This window comes from Chondrus crispus, genomic scaffold, assembly GCF_000350225.1.
Source record: "Chondrus crispus Stackhouse genomic scaffold, scaffold_129, whole genome shotgun sequence".
NCBI classification, from domain to species: Eukaryota; Rhodophyta; class Florideophyceae; order Gigartinales; family Gigartinaceae; genus Chondrus; species Chondrus crispus.
Genome location: NW_005178994.1, coordinates 10059 through 26293, shown reverse-complemented (window position 1 = coordinate 26293; position 16235 = coordinate 10059). Strand labels below are relative to the sequence as shown.

General features: G+C 48.8%; 1 protein-coding gene across 1 annotated transcript; it reads right to left on the bottom strand.

The window, feature by feature from the left end:
• Positions 1-13380: 13380 nt before the first annotated feature.
• Positions 13381-14013, bottom strand: CHC_T00002167001 (hypothetical protein). Its single transcript, XM_005713139.1, has one exon. It carries the CDS (start codon positions 14011-14013, stop codon positions 13381-13383), a length of 633 nt encoding a protein of 210 aa, XP_005713196.1.
• Positions 14014-16235: the final 2222 nt, after the last annotated feature.

The following is a 16235-nucleotide window of genomic DNA, read 5'->3' as shown; positions in this document are numbered from 1 at the left end:
TTTCAAGAAAAATTTGGGTTCCTTACACACTACCAATTTATTACTGTCTAATAATTGCTAGTGTGTAATACCACACACGTACACACGTGTGACCAATTTATTGGTAATTTTTATGGCACGGCTCAAACGAGCGGCCAACGATCCAGCTGTACTACGAGAAGCTGCTGCCAAGAGGCGACGCATTGCCGTTGCAGTCGCCGATCGCGACTCCGCCGCCGCCGATCGCGACTCCGCTGCTGCCGATCGCGACTCCGCCGCCGCCGATCGCGACTCCGCCGCCGCCGATCGCGACTCCGCTGCTGTTGATCGCGACTCCGCCGCCGATCGGGACTCCGCCGCAGGCGATCGCGACTCAGCCGCCGGCGATCGCGACTCCGCCGCCCCCGATCTAGAAACCGCCACCGCCGCCGCCGACCGGAACTCCCGCCCAACGACACCTGTCACCTCGACATTCGCCACTGACTGAGACTACAGTGAGTTTCAGGCGCCGCCCCTTGTGGAGATAGAGGCAGACGGCTACCGATTGGACGAAACAACCGCCGCCTGTTCCGCCTCCTCGGCCTCGTCGACCATCGATTTAATCGACGAGGACGAACCGTCGCCACTATCCGAATTCCGCGCACGCCACATCGCGCGTGTGGCAGAACAGCGCGCACGTCGCCGACGCAACCCGCCTCCCCGCAATAGAACGGTGTACACTTGTCGCCCGTGCGCGCGCTCTTTCACCTCGCGGCGACAACTGTCCTTCCACGAGGCGAGTGGCCGACACGCGCGCGCACAAATCCGTCTCCAGGATCTCGCGGCGCGCCTACACTGTCAGCTCTGTGATCTCCCGTTTGCCGACAGACACAATTTCGAATCACACAATCGCTCCCGGATCCACTTTAGGAACGCGCGCCGTCAGCGAGAGGCCCGCCTCAATTAAAATTTAAATTTTACGCGCGCAAATTTAAATTTTGACTAAATCTCAACGTCAGGAATTAAATTCCTAAAAACTTTGAAAAGGACACTTGTCAACATCGATTTGAAGAGTACGGAACACAAACGACACGGGAACACAACCTACACCTACATAACCGTGTACACGTTTGCACACAGGTACAGGTGTACCACCAATACACGTGTACTCTACTGTACTTCTTCAAGTTAATTTTGCCCTATATACGCGTGTATACCTATATACACTTGTCAAGCGTAGGACACGTATCTAGGAACACACAACTGGACACGTATCTAAGGATACACAGTTGGACACGTATCCGAGGTGACATATTTGGACACAACAGGTCTGTGTATTTTTCCATATTACTACCTTCAGTATATTAGGAAATTAGCGTTACCCATTTACGCTACTATGGTAACGTTAGAAGTAATAAGGGCAACCCTTGACGGCTACCGCCCGTCTTCCTCGACGCAAGCCGACATCAAAGCCGCTTTAGCGACTGTCATTTCCCAAGACCCTCAACTTTCAAATGAAGAATGCGTCAACACCCTCCGCGACGACCTCCCGCCCGAAGTGTTATACTCAAGCGAGTTACTGAAAGGACCCACCACGCTATTCCGCATTCTCAGGGATTACCTCACGGTTAAGGGACTACAATATACCCCTCACCCTCGAAGTAACCGCATTGCGTATGGCCTGGTCGACATGTTCTTCACCGATGTGCCCGACCGCATTATTGCCAACGCGAACCTGTCTGCATGTCTTTCCTCTTCGACATCACCGTCGGTCAACCATAGCAACCAGAGCAGCCAACCCACCTCTCATCTTAGCATGAACTCAAAGATAGCGCATAACATTGCTTCTCGATTCAAAAGAGAGGAACGCTATTCGGGAAAAATAGGTGAAGATATCAACGAGGTAATCGATAACTATTGCGACGCCGCTGATGATTATAACCTCAACGAAGAGCAGAAGCTGCGATACTTTCACAATGTGTTTGATGGCGAAGCCAAAAGATTTTATCGCACTTCCATTGCTGGTACCCAAGCATCCTTCGACTCAGCGGTTCAACGGATGCTTCAAGAGTTCAACAGCATTACGCGGCAGAATAGAGTTCGAAAATTATTGCAGAATCTTCGCCTGTCACAGATTCTCAAGACAAAAAACTGCTCCGTCAGCGAAGCACTAGAAGAACTTCGCGAAACCATCACTCGGTACACACCACAAGGGCCCCAAGCGCATCGATCAGATCCCGATAAGACAGAGTACCTTCACGACGCCGTGATAGGAACAGAATGGGCTAAGCCTGTTCTGACTCAAAGCCTTGCTTCCACACCGCCTTGGACTTTTCAGCAGATGTATACTGCACTGGATGCAGCTTGGCTCCAAGAGCAGAAACAGAACGAAAGCCGTAAGCGTGACCCCCCCAGAACGCCGTCAATGATGCCAACCCTCCCCGGCATACATTTCCAAAGACAAAATACATACGGTATACCCCGTCGACCTGGATCCTCCTCGTCAAATCCTCGTGGCAACTTCTCTGGACCGTCTAAACGTTTTAAGGATTCCATAAACGGAAAGGACCGTTTTGGGAACGTACGATGCTGCCACAACTGTGGTAGTAAGTATCATTTCATCCGAGAATGCCCTAAACCCGCCTCTGTGATACGCAATGTACGACGCATGATCAAAGCGCGCCCTAACCACGTCAAGGACATACTGTATGAACTTAGTAATCAAGTGGAAGACATCATGCACCATAATGACACTTGTTTCGAAGACTTCGACGAACCAAATGCCCCAAACAGCTCTGAGTCACAACACTCAGATGGCTCTGACAGCGTGACTGACAGTGACACCGACGAGACAGAAGAAGCTGTAAACAACCACGTGAAAAACGAATCCTTTTACGGCTACAAGACCAATTCTCATCGGACTATAGATCCATCGGATTTTTAGCGAGCGACAGTTCCCATCTCCAAAATAATACACCTCAAACTGTATATTTTGAAACTGTCTGCGCTAAAAAGAGATGCAAGTTTAAACTTGAACGTCGTTCTACGATAAGTCGCCTTATTCGTTTTCCACGCCACAGCGAAAGAAGACCACGTCACCACGAGTTCGTTGTCTACAACCAGAGCCACATTGCTTCAACTCAAAGGATTCCTTGGCAAGGAGCATGTCTTGACACTGGTGCACAACGCACAGTAATCGGCTTAAGACAGGCTAAGGCATACTGTCGATACACTGGCACAAAGTTTAGACTCGTTTCCAACAACAACCGCTATCGCTTTGGCAACGACCGTCAACCCTCGTTAGGCTCTTTGACCATTACGATACCACTTTCGGACGCTCACGCTACCATGGAACAAGTAGATGTAGTTAACTCAGACGTACCACTACTAATAGGCTTAGATCTACTAGATAAGTTTGGAATATTCGTCAACACTATCACGAATCACCTTCATTGTCCTCAACTGCAACTACGAACTCCCCTGCTTCGCAAGAACGGCCATGTCTATCTCGAATGGCCAAAACGTGAGCACATATTTTTTTCTTCTCCAGAACTTTTGCGCCTTCATAGAGGATTCTCCCATCCTGCCACGGATAAACTCTACAACCTGCTCCGCATGGCTCGACCTTACGAAACGAACCAGGAAACTAAACAGGTCCTGGACCAGATTAAACAAGCGTGTGACACTTGTCAGCGTTTGGGACCAACCCCCATTCGTTTCAAGGCCTCCCTTCCAACGGAGGATTCCGTTAAGTTTGGGGAAGAACTATCTATGGACCTCATGTTCCTAGACGGAAAGGCCTTACTCCACATCGTCGACACGGCCACTCGTTTCTCTGCTGCTGCCTTCCTCGATGAAGACTTCGACCAAAGCGTTGAAGGTATTTGGTTAGCCTTCATTCAAATATGGTGTACCATGTACACCGGTTACCCAAACCGTCTCCGCGTTGACCAAGGATCATCCTTTACTTCTGAACGCTGGCGCCAACTCACTGACCACGCCGGCATTCAGCTCAGAATTTCCGGAGTCAAAGCTCACAGCTCCCTTGGAATCGGAGAGCGACTCCACGAACCTCTGAGAAGAATTTACAGAAAAGTGCGAGCTGACTACCCCCAAGCACACAAGAAAATTCTTCTCAGCATAGCGGTAAAAGCTATGAACGACACAATCGGAGAAAAAGGGCTTGTACCCTCATTTCTCGCCTTCGGGATAACTCCTCGTTTTCCCATCATCAGCACTGAGCTTCCAACCCAAGAAGAACGAATGAGACTACTGACGTCTGCTCAGATAGAAATGAATGCAATCATAGCCGAAAGAAGAATACAAGCAGCATTAACAAGACAGATACCTCCAGCAGCCGATAGGACATATCAACTAGGAGACGAAGTACTAGTCTTTAGTGAACAGGATAAGAACTGGTTAGGACCATTTATAGTTATGCATGTTCAAGGAAGAATGATAACTATTCAGAACAGGGAAGGAACATACAGGCAAATGTTCAACGCCTTCCAACTCAAACCATATTACCGAGGTCACAGTCCCATTATCCACTATCAAACAAGAATATTCCGTTCTCCCCTTGCTCCAAAGACTCCCTTCTCTTCCTTTATCACTGAAGAAATCAAACCTAGTGACCCTAGAGCACGCCAGTTCTATGCAGCTAAAAAGAAGGAGATAGAAGGACTCATCAAGAGAGAGACCTGGAAAATTGTTACTAAGGATGAAGTACCACGTAATGCTAACATTATGGGAGGCCGCTTCGTCCTAACAATCAAAGACTCCGGTACGAACAAAGAAGTCCACAAGGCTCGCTATGTTGTTCAAGGTTACGCTGACAAACTGAAATGTTCTTTAGTTCACGATAATCCTACGGCCAGACAGTTTTCAGTCAAAATATTAATAGGGTTAGCAGCAGTATTTAGCTTTCGACTATTCTCAACTGACGTTACGCAGGCTTATCTTCAAAGTGCAGAGAAGCTAATGAGAGATGTGTACATTAAGCCGTCACCAGAATTTGAACTTGGTCCCAATCGACTGCTTAAGCTGTTAAATCCACTATATGGCCTCGCAGATAGTGGAGATTACTGGGGAAGGACCTTAAGAGACCACATCTTGAAAGACGTTGGAATGAGTGCAAGTACCACAGATGGGGCACTCTTTTTCAAGAAGATTGCGAATCAGCTCGCGGGTCTGTGTGCTACGCATGTCGACGACTGTCTACATGCCGGAGACGCAAAGTATTTGAAGCTAAGTCAAAGTATTGAGAAGAGGTTTCAGTGTAGAGATAGAGAATTTGACAGGATACAGTTTAGCGGTGTCAATATTGAGACAACCAGCAACGGATTCTGTATCCATCAAGAACGCTACATCAAAACTATTGATTCTCTACCTAAGGATGTCACCTTTGCGCAGTATAGCTCTCTTCGAGCGAAGCTAATGTGGCTCCTACAAACCAGACCTGATATAGCATGTGCTGTCGCTCAATCAACGCAAGTCACCGAAACAAGGTTCAGTTCAGATCCGTCAACCCACAGAAAGCTTCTCAACTCCGTTGTTCGTCATATTAGAAAAACCTCCGAACAGAGACTTCTTTATCCAAAGTTAGACAAAGGCTCTCTCCGACTGCAAACGTATTCGGATGCTGCCTATAGCAACAACCATGACGGAACGTCCCAACTTGGGTACATCGTGTTCCTGGCTGACAAGGAAAACAAGTGCCAGCCGTTGTATTGGTCATCACACAAGTCCAAAAGAGTTTCTAGATCAGTCCTAGGAAGCGAGACTATGGCCTTCGCCGACGCCTTCGACATGACTTTCGCCATCAAAAAGGACATGGAGATAATGACGAACCAACCAATTCCTATTTCGATGCTCACAGACAGCTTATTGCTCTTCGACGTGATAACCAAGTCAACAATTACCACAGAAAACTATTAATGATCGACATCAAGGTGGTTAAAGATTCATATCAGCGGAACGAACTACGGAATATCGGTTTCATCCGCTCCGAGAACAACCCTGCTGACGCCCTCACAAAGGTTAAGCGATGCACTGTTTCTTATCAAATACTGACGGATTCAACACTACGTCACTCTATCGAACAGTGGATCGACAAGTCGTGAGGCACCCGAAGGTGCCCAATTTATTCTTAAGAGGAGTGTCACAACTTTTACCAGAGTCTATCAATACCGTAATCCCTAAGGTTGTGCCACCTGTCCCTAGTGGGTGGCACTACCTCACGTAGACAATTCAACTACCTACAATTTGAGGATCCTCCTAAAGGATCCTCATTACCTAAACGGGCAAACGCCTAATTAAGCCTGATAGAGGCCCATTTATAGGTAGCACCCCACTAAAAGGGGGGGTGAGTACACTTTTAGTCCACTCGACTTGGCGTCGAGTGGGAGTATAAAGGTTGAGGACGAAGACGGTGAACGTCTTCGTCCCCACACAAAACAAACTTACCCCAACAAACCCAACCGCACCATCCGCAGCTAACTAAAAGGCCCGTCCTCCTGCCTTGCACCTCGCGCCACACCCGCCTGTGCCCCCCTCGCACACAGAGCCCCAGTGGCCCGCGCCCCCCGTGGACACGTTTTAGACCACCCGCCCGCTCCCCGGGCAAATTCCGACACTTATAAGTTTACGGACAAAGCCCCCTGGAAATTTCAAGAAAAATTTGGGTTCCTTACACACTACCAATTTATTACTGTCTAATAATTGCTAGTGTGTAATACCACACACGTACACACGTGTGACCAATTTATTGGTAATTTTTATGGCACGGCTCAAACGTGCGGCCAACGATCCAGCTGTACTACGAGAAGCTGCTGCCAAGAGGCGACGCATTGCTGTTGCAGTCGCCGATCGCGACTCCGCCGCCGCCGATCGCGACTCCGCTGCTGCCGATCGCGACTCCGCCGCCGCCGATCGCGACTCCGCTGCTGTTGATCGCGACTCCGCCGCCGATCGGGACTCCGCCCCCGGCGATCGCGACTCAGCCGCCGGCGATCGCGACTCCGCCGCCCCCGATCTAGATTCCGCCACCGCCGCCGCCGACCGGAACTCCCGCCCAACGACACCTGTCACCTCGACATTCGCTACTGACTCAGACTACAGTGAGTTTCAGGCGCCGCCCCTTGTGGAGATAGAGGCAGACGGCTACCGATTGGACGAAACAACCGCCGCCTGTTCCGCCTCCTCGGCCTCGTCGACCATCGATTTAATCGACGAGGACGAACCGTCGCCACTATCCGAATTCAGCGCACGCCACATCGCGCGTGTAGCAGAACAGCGCGCACGTCGCCGACGCAACCCGCTTCCCCGCAATAGAACGGTGTACACTTGTCGCCCGTGCGCGCGCTCTTTCACCTCGCGGCGACAACTGTCCTTCCACGAGGCGAGTGGCCGACACGCGTGCGCACAAATCCGCCTCCAGGATCTCGCGGCGCGCCTACACTGTCAGCTCTGTGATCTCCCGTTTGCCGACAGACACAATTTCGAATCACACAATCGCTCCGGGATCCACTTTAGGAACGCGCGCCGTCAGCGAGAGGCCCGCCTCAATTAAAATTTAAATTTTACGCGCGCAAATTTAAATTTTGACTAAATCTCAACGTCAGGAATTAAATTCCTAAAAACTTTGAAAGACACACTTGTCAACATCGATTTGAAGAGTACACAACACAAACGACACGGGAACACAACCTACACCTACATAACCGTGTACACGTTTGCACACAGGTACAGGTGTACCACCAATACACGTGTACTGTACTGTACTTCTTCAAGTTAATTTTGCCCTATATACGCGTGTATAGCTATAAACACTTGTCAAGCGTAGGACACGTATCTAGGAACACACAACTGGACACGTATCTAAGGATACACAGTTGGACACGTATCCGAGGTGACATATTTGGGCACAACAGGTCTGTGTATTCTTCCATATTACTACCTTCAGTATATTAGGAAATTAGCGTTACCCATTTACGCTACTATGGTAACGTTAGAAGTAATAAGGGCAACCCTTGACGGCTACCGCCCGTCTTCCTCGACGCAAGCCGACATTAAAGCCGCTTTAGCGACTGTCATTTCCCAAGACCCTCAACTTTCAAATGAAGAATGCGTCAACACCCTCCGCGACGACCTCCCGCCCGAAGTGTTATACTCAAGCGAGTTACTGAAAGGACCCACCACGCTATTCCGCATTCTCAGGGATTACCTCACGGTTAAGGGACTACAATATACCCCTCACCCTCGAAGTAACCGCATTGCGTATGGCCTGGTCGACATGTTCTTCACCGATGTGCCCGACCGCATTATCGCCAACGCGAACCTGTCTGCATGTCTTTCCTCTTCGACATCACCGTCGGTCAACCATAGCAACCAGAGCAGCCAACCCACCTCTCATCTTAGCATGAACTCAAAGATAGCGCATAACATTGCTTCTCGATTCAAAAGAGAGGAACGCTATTCGGGAAAAATAGGTGAAGATATCAACGAGGTAATCGATAACTATTGCGACGCCGCTGATGATTATAACCTCAACGAAGAGCAGAAGCTGCGATACTTTCACAATGTGTTTGATGGCGAAGCCAAAAGATTTTATCGCACTTCCATTGCTGGTACCCAAGCATCCTTCGACTCAGCGGTTCAATGGATGCTTCAAGAGTTCAACAGCATTACGCGGCAGAACAGAGTTCGAAAATTATTGCAGAATCTTCGCCTGTCACAGATTCTCAAGACAAAAAACTGCTCCGTCAGCGAAGCACTAGAAGAACTTCGCGAAACCATCACTCGGTACACACCACAAGGGCCCCAAGCGCATCGATCAGATCCCGATAAGACAGAGTACCTTCACGACGCCGTGATAGGAACAGAATGGGCTAAGCCTGTTCTGACTCAAAGCCTTGCTTCCACACCGCCTTGGACTTTTCAGCAGATGTATACTGCACTGGATGCAGCTTGGCTCCAAGAGCAGAAACAGAACGAAAGCCGTAAGCGTGACCCCCCCAGAACGCCGTCAATGATGCCAACCCTCCCCGGCATACATTTCCAAAGACAAAATACATACGGTATACCCCGTCGACCTGGATCCTCCTCGTCAAATCCTCGTGGCAACTTCTCTGGACCGTCTAAACGTTTTAAGGATTCCATAAACGGAAAGGACCGTTTTGGGAACGTACGATGCTGCCACAACTGTGGTAGTAATTATCATTTCATCCGAGAATGCTCTAGACCCGCCTCTGTCATACGCAATGTACGACGCATGATCAAAGCGCGCCCTAACCACGTCAAGGACATACTGTATGAACTTAGTAATCAAGTGGAAGACATCATGCACCATAATGACACTTGTTTCGAAGACTTCGACGAACCAAATGCCCCAAACAGCTCTGAGTCACAACACTCAGATGGCTCTGACAGCGTGACTGACAGTGACACCGACGAGACAGAAGAAGCTGTAAACAACCACGTGAAAAACGAATCCTTTTACGGCTACAAGACCAATTCTCATCGGACTATAGATCCATCGGATTTTTAGCGAGCGACAGTTCCCATCTCCAAAATAATACACCTCAAACTGTATATTTTGAAACTGTCTGCGCTAAAAAGAGATGCAAGTTTAAACTTGAACGTCGTTCTACGATAAGTCGCCTTATTCGTTTTCCACGCCACAGCGAAAGAAGACCACGTCACCACGAATTCGTTGTCTACAACCAGAGCCACATTGCTTCAACTCAAAGGATTCCTTGGCAAGGAGCATGTCTTGACACTGGTGCACAACGCACAGTAATCGGCTTAAGACAGGCTAAGGCATACTGTCGATACACTGGCACAAAGTTTAGACTCGTTTCCAACAACAACCGCTATCGCTTTGGCAACGACCGTCAACCCTCGTTAGGCTCTTTGACCATTACGATACCACTTTCGGACGCTCACGCTACCATGGAACAAGTAGATGTAGTTAACTCAGACGTACCACTACTAATAGGCTTAGATCTACTAGATAAGTTTGGAATATTCGTCAACACTATCACGAATCACCTTCATTGTCCTCAACTGCAACTACGAACTCCCCTGCTTCGCAAGAACGGCCATGTCTATCTCGAATGGCCAAAACGTGAGCACATATTTTTTTCTTCTCCAGAACTTTTGCGCCTTCATAGAGGATTCTCCCATCCTGCCACGGATAAACTCTACAACCTGCTCCGCATGGCTCGACCTTACGAAACGAACCAGGAAACTAAACAGGTCCTGGACCAGATTAAACAAGCGTGTGACACTTGTCAGCGTTTGGGACCAACCCCCATTCGTTTCAAGGCCTCCCTTCCAACGGAGGATTCCGTTAAGTTTGGGGAAGAACTATCTATGGACCTCATGTTCCTAGACGGAAAGGCCTTACTCCACATCGTCGACACGGCCACTCGTTTCTCTGCTGCTGCCTTCCTCGATGAAGACTTCGACCAAAGCGTTGAAGGTATTTGGTTAGCCTTCATTCAAATATGGTGTACCATGTACACCGGTTACCCAAACCGTCTCCGCGTTGACCAAGGATCATCCTTTACTTCTGAACGCTGGCGCCAACTCACTGACCACGCCGGCATTCAGCTCAGAATTTCCGGAGTCAAAGCTCACAGCTCCCTTGGAATCGGAGAGCGACTCCACGAACCTCTGAGAAGAATTTACAGAAAAGTGCGAGCTGACTACCCCCAAGCACACAAGAAAATTCTTCTCAGCATAGCGGTAAAAGCTATGAACGACACAATCGGAGAAAAAGGGCTTGTACCCTCATTTCTCGCCTTCGGGATAACTCCTCGTTTTCCCATCATCAGCACTGAGCTTCCAACCCAAGAAGAACGAATGAGACTACTGACGTCTGCTCAGATAGAAATGAATGCAATCATAGCCGAAAGAAGAATACAAGCAGCATTAACAAGACAGATACCTCCAGCAGCCGATAGGACATATCAACTAGGAGACGAAGTACTAGTCTTTAGTGAACAGGATAAGAACTGGTTAGGACCATTTATAGTTATGCATGTTCAAGGAAGAATGATAACTATTCAGAACAGGGAAGGAACATACAGGCAAATGTTCAACGCCTTCCAACTCAAACCATATTACCGAGGTCACAGTCCCATTATCCACTATCAAACAAGAATATTCCGTTCTCCCCTTGCTCCAAAGACTCCCTTCTCTTCCTTTATCACTGAAGAAATCAAACCTAGTGACCCTAGAGCACGCCAGTTCTATGCAGCTAAAAAGAAGGAGATAGAAGGACTCATCAAGAGAGAGACCTGGAAAATTGTTACTAAGGATGAAGTACCACGTAATGCTAACATTATGGGAGGCCGCTTCGTCCTAACAATCAAAGACTCCGGTACGAACAAAGAAGTCCACAAGGCTCGCTATGTTGTTCAAGGTTACGCTGACAAACTGAAATGTTCTTTAGTTCACGATAATCCTACGGCCAGACAGTTTTCAGTCAAAATATTAATAGGGTTAGCAGCAGTATTTAGCTTTCGACTATTCTCAACTGACGTTACGCAGGCTTATCTTCAAAGTGCAGAGAAGCTAATGAGAGATGTGTACATTAAGCCGTCACCAGAATTTGAACTTGGTCCCAATCGACTGCTTAAGCTGTTAAAACCACTATATGGCCTCGCAGATAGTGGAGATTACTGGGGAAGGACCTTAAGAGACCACATCTTGAAAGACGTTGGAATGAGTGCAAGTACCACAGATGGGGCACTCTTTTTCAAGAAGATTGCGAATCAGCTCGCGGGTCTGTGTGCTACGCATGTCGACGACTGTCTACATGCCGGAGACGCAAAGTATTTGAAGCTAAGTCAAAGTATTGAGAAGAGGTTTCAGTGTAGAGATAGAGAATTTGACAGGATACAGTTTAGCGGTGTCAATATTGAGACAACCAGCAACGGATTCTGTATCCATCAAGAACGCTACATCAAAACTATTGATTCTCTACCTAAGGATGTCACCTTTGCGCAGTATAGCTCTCTTCGAGCGAAGCTAATGTGGCTCCTACAAACCAGACCTGATATAGCATGTGCTGTCGCTCAATCAACGCAAGTCACCGAAACAAGGTTCAGTTCAGATCCGTCAACCCACAGAAAGCTTCTCAACTCCGTTGTTCGTCATATTAGAAAAACCTCCGAACAGAGACTTCTTTATCCAAAGTTAGACAAAGGCTCTCTCCGACTGCAAACGTATTCGGATGCTGCCTATAGCAACAACCATGACGGAACGTCCCAACTTGGGTACATCGTGTTCCTGGCTGACAAGGAAAACAAGTGCCAGCCGTTGTATTGGTCATCACACAAGTCCAAAAGAGTTTCTAGATCAGTCCTAGGAAGCGAGACTATGGCCTTCGCCGACGCCTTCGACATGACTTTCGCCATCAAAAAGGACATGGAGATAATGACGAACCAACCAATTCCTATTTCGATGCTCACAGACAGCTTATTGCTCTTCGACGTGATAACCAAGTCAACAATTACCACAGAAAACTATTAATGATCGACATCAAGGTGGTTAAAGATTCATATCAGCGGAACGAACTACGGAATATCGGTTTCATCCGCTCCGAGAACAACCCTGCTGACGCCCTCACAAAGGTTAAGCGATGCACTGTTTCTTATCAAATACTGACGGATTCAACACTACGTCACTCTATCGAACAGTGGATCGACAAGTCGTGAGGCACCCGAAGGTGCCCAATTTATTCTTAAGAGGAGTGTCACAACTTTTACCAGAGTCTATCAATACCGTAATCCCTAAGGTTGTGCCACCTGTCCCTAGTGGGTGGCACTACCTCACGTAGACAATTCAACTACCTACAATTTGAGGATCCTCCTAAAGGATCCTCATTACCTAAACGGGCAAACGCCTAATTAAGCCTGATAGAGGCCCATTTATAGGTAGCACCCCACTAAAAGGGGGGGTGAGTACACTTTTAGTCCACTCGACTTGGCGTCGAGTGGGAGTATAAAGGTTGAGGACGAAGACGGTGAACGTCTTCGTCCCCACACAAAACAAACTTACCCCAACAAACCCAACCGCACCATCCGCAGCTAACTAAAAGGCCCGTCCTCCTGCCTTGCACCTCGCGCCACACCCGCCTGTGCCCCCCTCGCACACAGAGCCCCAGTGGCCCGCGCCCCCCGTGGACACGTTTCAGACCACCCGCCCGCTCCCCGGGCAAATTCTGACAAAAGGTACCCCGAATGCATTGATGCTACCCTGAACTGCTACTATGTTAACATGATTCGTGCTGCTGCTGAACCCGCAGCTAAAAATATTGGAGAGCCTGGAAGACTAAGCTGTACGAGTGTACAAGGCCGAGGTCATGGCATGCCTAGACCTTTCAATCCCGCTGCACTGCGAATCTCTCCTAAATTAAATTAAATAAGCCGATGTTATTGCCCATGTCACGCTCTCTAGATCATTTATTTCCTGCTCATAAGGCTTCATCCTGGCCAGCATTCGTTTGCAGAAATCTGCCTCTCGTACCTGATTTAAAAGACCTGCTCTCTCAAAGTGAACAGGATACGCTCCTGCAAAGTCCCAATCGATTAAACAAATATTGTTATCACCCTCCAGAATGATGTTTCGCGGCGCAACGTCCATGTGCGACATAACCATCTTCCCAAACTTGCCCATAAACGGAGGTATACTCGCATACGCTCTGTTGTATCTCTTGCATACATCAAGCTTGTGAGTAAACCAATCTTCCAACTCGCGAACAGAGTGAAATGGTCCTGCTCCAAGTGTCGTAAACCAAGTACCCCTCGATCGTCCACCGCCAATTGGACCTGGCCGGTCCACATGCAATGACTGCAGCTCGGCAATAGCGCTCGCAGCCTGGTCACACACGCGTTCACGACGTGCCTCACTCATATCGTCCCAACAGTCCTTCAACACCTCACCGCGCACGTACTCCATCACAATGTAGGTGACCTTCGTTTCTTCATCGACTGGGACTTCGAAGGATCGAATGAGGGCCTCCTTTAAGACAGCATGGGCGGGCATGTTTGGACATGTATGGACGTCAGCGTGCACCTGATTGGTCCATTTAATACTTTTCTTAACAGTATGATGGCACACACAAAGTTAGAATAATGGAATCTGCCGCTACCAACGTGCCATACGAGAGCACACCATTGGCTGTCGCCTACCGCACAAGTGCGATTGAATTCAATCTTGATCCAATTTAGCATACATTAAAATTCAATTTAATCATTTTATTGACGTCCCTGAATGCCAGTACACGGGGATCGCGATATAGTGCCTCCCTCTGTCAGTGGGCCGAAAACGGCACTATATCGAACCAGGCACTGTAAGATAATGAGATTTGCGGCTTTTTTGCAGCCACTTCCTTGCATCACTGCTCAGAAAGACCGTTCGCTTCCCTATCGATAGCCCGGTATGATGCACCCCTTGAGCCAATTTACGGATCACGGCGCGCTGACACAATACATTAAATTATTGGACATGTAATATTTTGAAAATCGCAAACATGTACATCCAAACATGGCTGTCCATGCTGTCTTAAAGGAGGCCCTGACACGTGGAACACGCACGGACGTGTTGGCAGCAACAAACTGCATGTTTCTTGCCCGAGTTTGCCCGGGTTTGCTTGCCCCGAGCCATGATTTGCACTACTATTGGCTACTGGGCGTTAATATATGATTTGAAACTAAGTACGACCCTACACTGCAAGCTCAAGTTATGTCAGTGTGTAATGACAAATGTCAATCATATATTGGCTACTTTTGTAAGTTTGTAACTTTCGAATTTGGACGCTGTGCTCCGGTGGACGCAGTGCTTGCCCTTTGCCGAAAACATCCTCAACTCCCCCCTTGCAAAAATCTATGCACCTGCCATCTCGCAAAGGCAACCCAACTCTACGAAGCACCTCTCTGCCGACTACTTTCCTGAAAATGGCTTCCACACCTCAATGCCACGTGCGCCGTTCTCCGCGCCTCTGGCGCATCTCTCTGACTCCCACCATTCTTAAGACGGGGACCACCAACGCAAAGTCTCTCATTATTGCTTCCTCGTCTGCAGCGGACGTTTCTGACCAAATATTATCCCCCCCTCCATACGGTACGCAGGACTGAATTCTTTGTCGTTAAAAATCCTGTTGGCTCTGACAAAAGTCCATCCCCGTCCGAGATCTAAGGGCTTTGTGAATTTTCGGGGTCGAGGATAGTTTGAAATAGCTTGGTGCAATGAAAGGAGGGAGAATAGAGCTGCGGTTGCGGTTAGTGCGGTCGTAGCAGTGATGATTCTATTGCCGTGCATTGCGTAGGAGTGATTAGATTGAGAAAAAAGGAGGGGAGGCGAACGGCGATACTGGGCAGTGGTTGTAGATCCGTTTTTTGACCAAACAGCGCCGGCGATAGATACGCTATCCCGCGGAGTAGTAAGGAGAGAAGTAGGGGGTGAGATCAATTATTTATCCCGGTGATCTGGGATCACCCGCAATGGCCACGTTCTGGGTCGGAAGCGAGCGACGCTGCAGCGTCTCGCGTCCATGTCGACGCGTCCCTGGGGCGAAGTTGTTTGACGCTGCAGCATGTCACGTCTCTGTCGATGCGTCCTCGGAGCGAATTTGTAGAACCCACAGTGTCCTCCCCGTTGCGTTCTGGCAATTTATGGCGCTGTATGCCTCTGTAAGTCAGCACCGTCGCTCTGGGACACCTGTCCACTACTAACGTAAGGGAAAGGACACCTGTCCACTACTAACGTAAGGGGAAGGCGTGTACTTACATTAATAAATTAATAAATGACCGGCAAACTCGGGCAAGCAAAGCAAACCCGGGCAAGTTAAGACCCTCCCTCATCGCGGATTTAATTAGTACGCACCATTCTACCGGACTATCTCCCGAGGACACATCCTTCTCTCGCCTTTTACGCGCAGCGGTGCGGAAGCCGCCAGCGATGTACAGTATGGCGCGCGCCCAGACCGCGCCGCCCACACGTGTCCCAGTCCTCGTACTCTCACACTCACTACTTTATCTGCATCCACATGCTAACCCCCGACATCCATGCAATCCTACTTGCAACATCTTTTTACTCCACAGTCAGTCAATAGACGAGCTATGCCTAAACTTGTACCTGCCCTCACATTACTCACTACCACGTCCACATCCACAACTCAAGTCGACTACTCCCGTTCCCCCAGTACTCGCGGAGACCCCCGTCCTTCTCCTGGCCTTCTCGCAGACCGCCGCAAACACGTGCCTTTC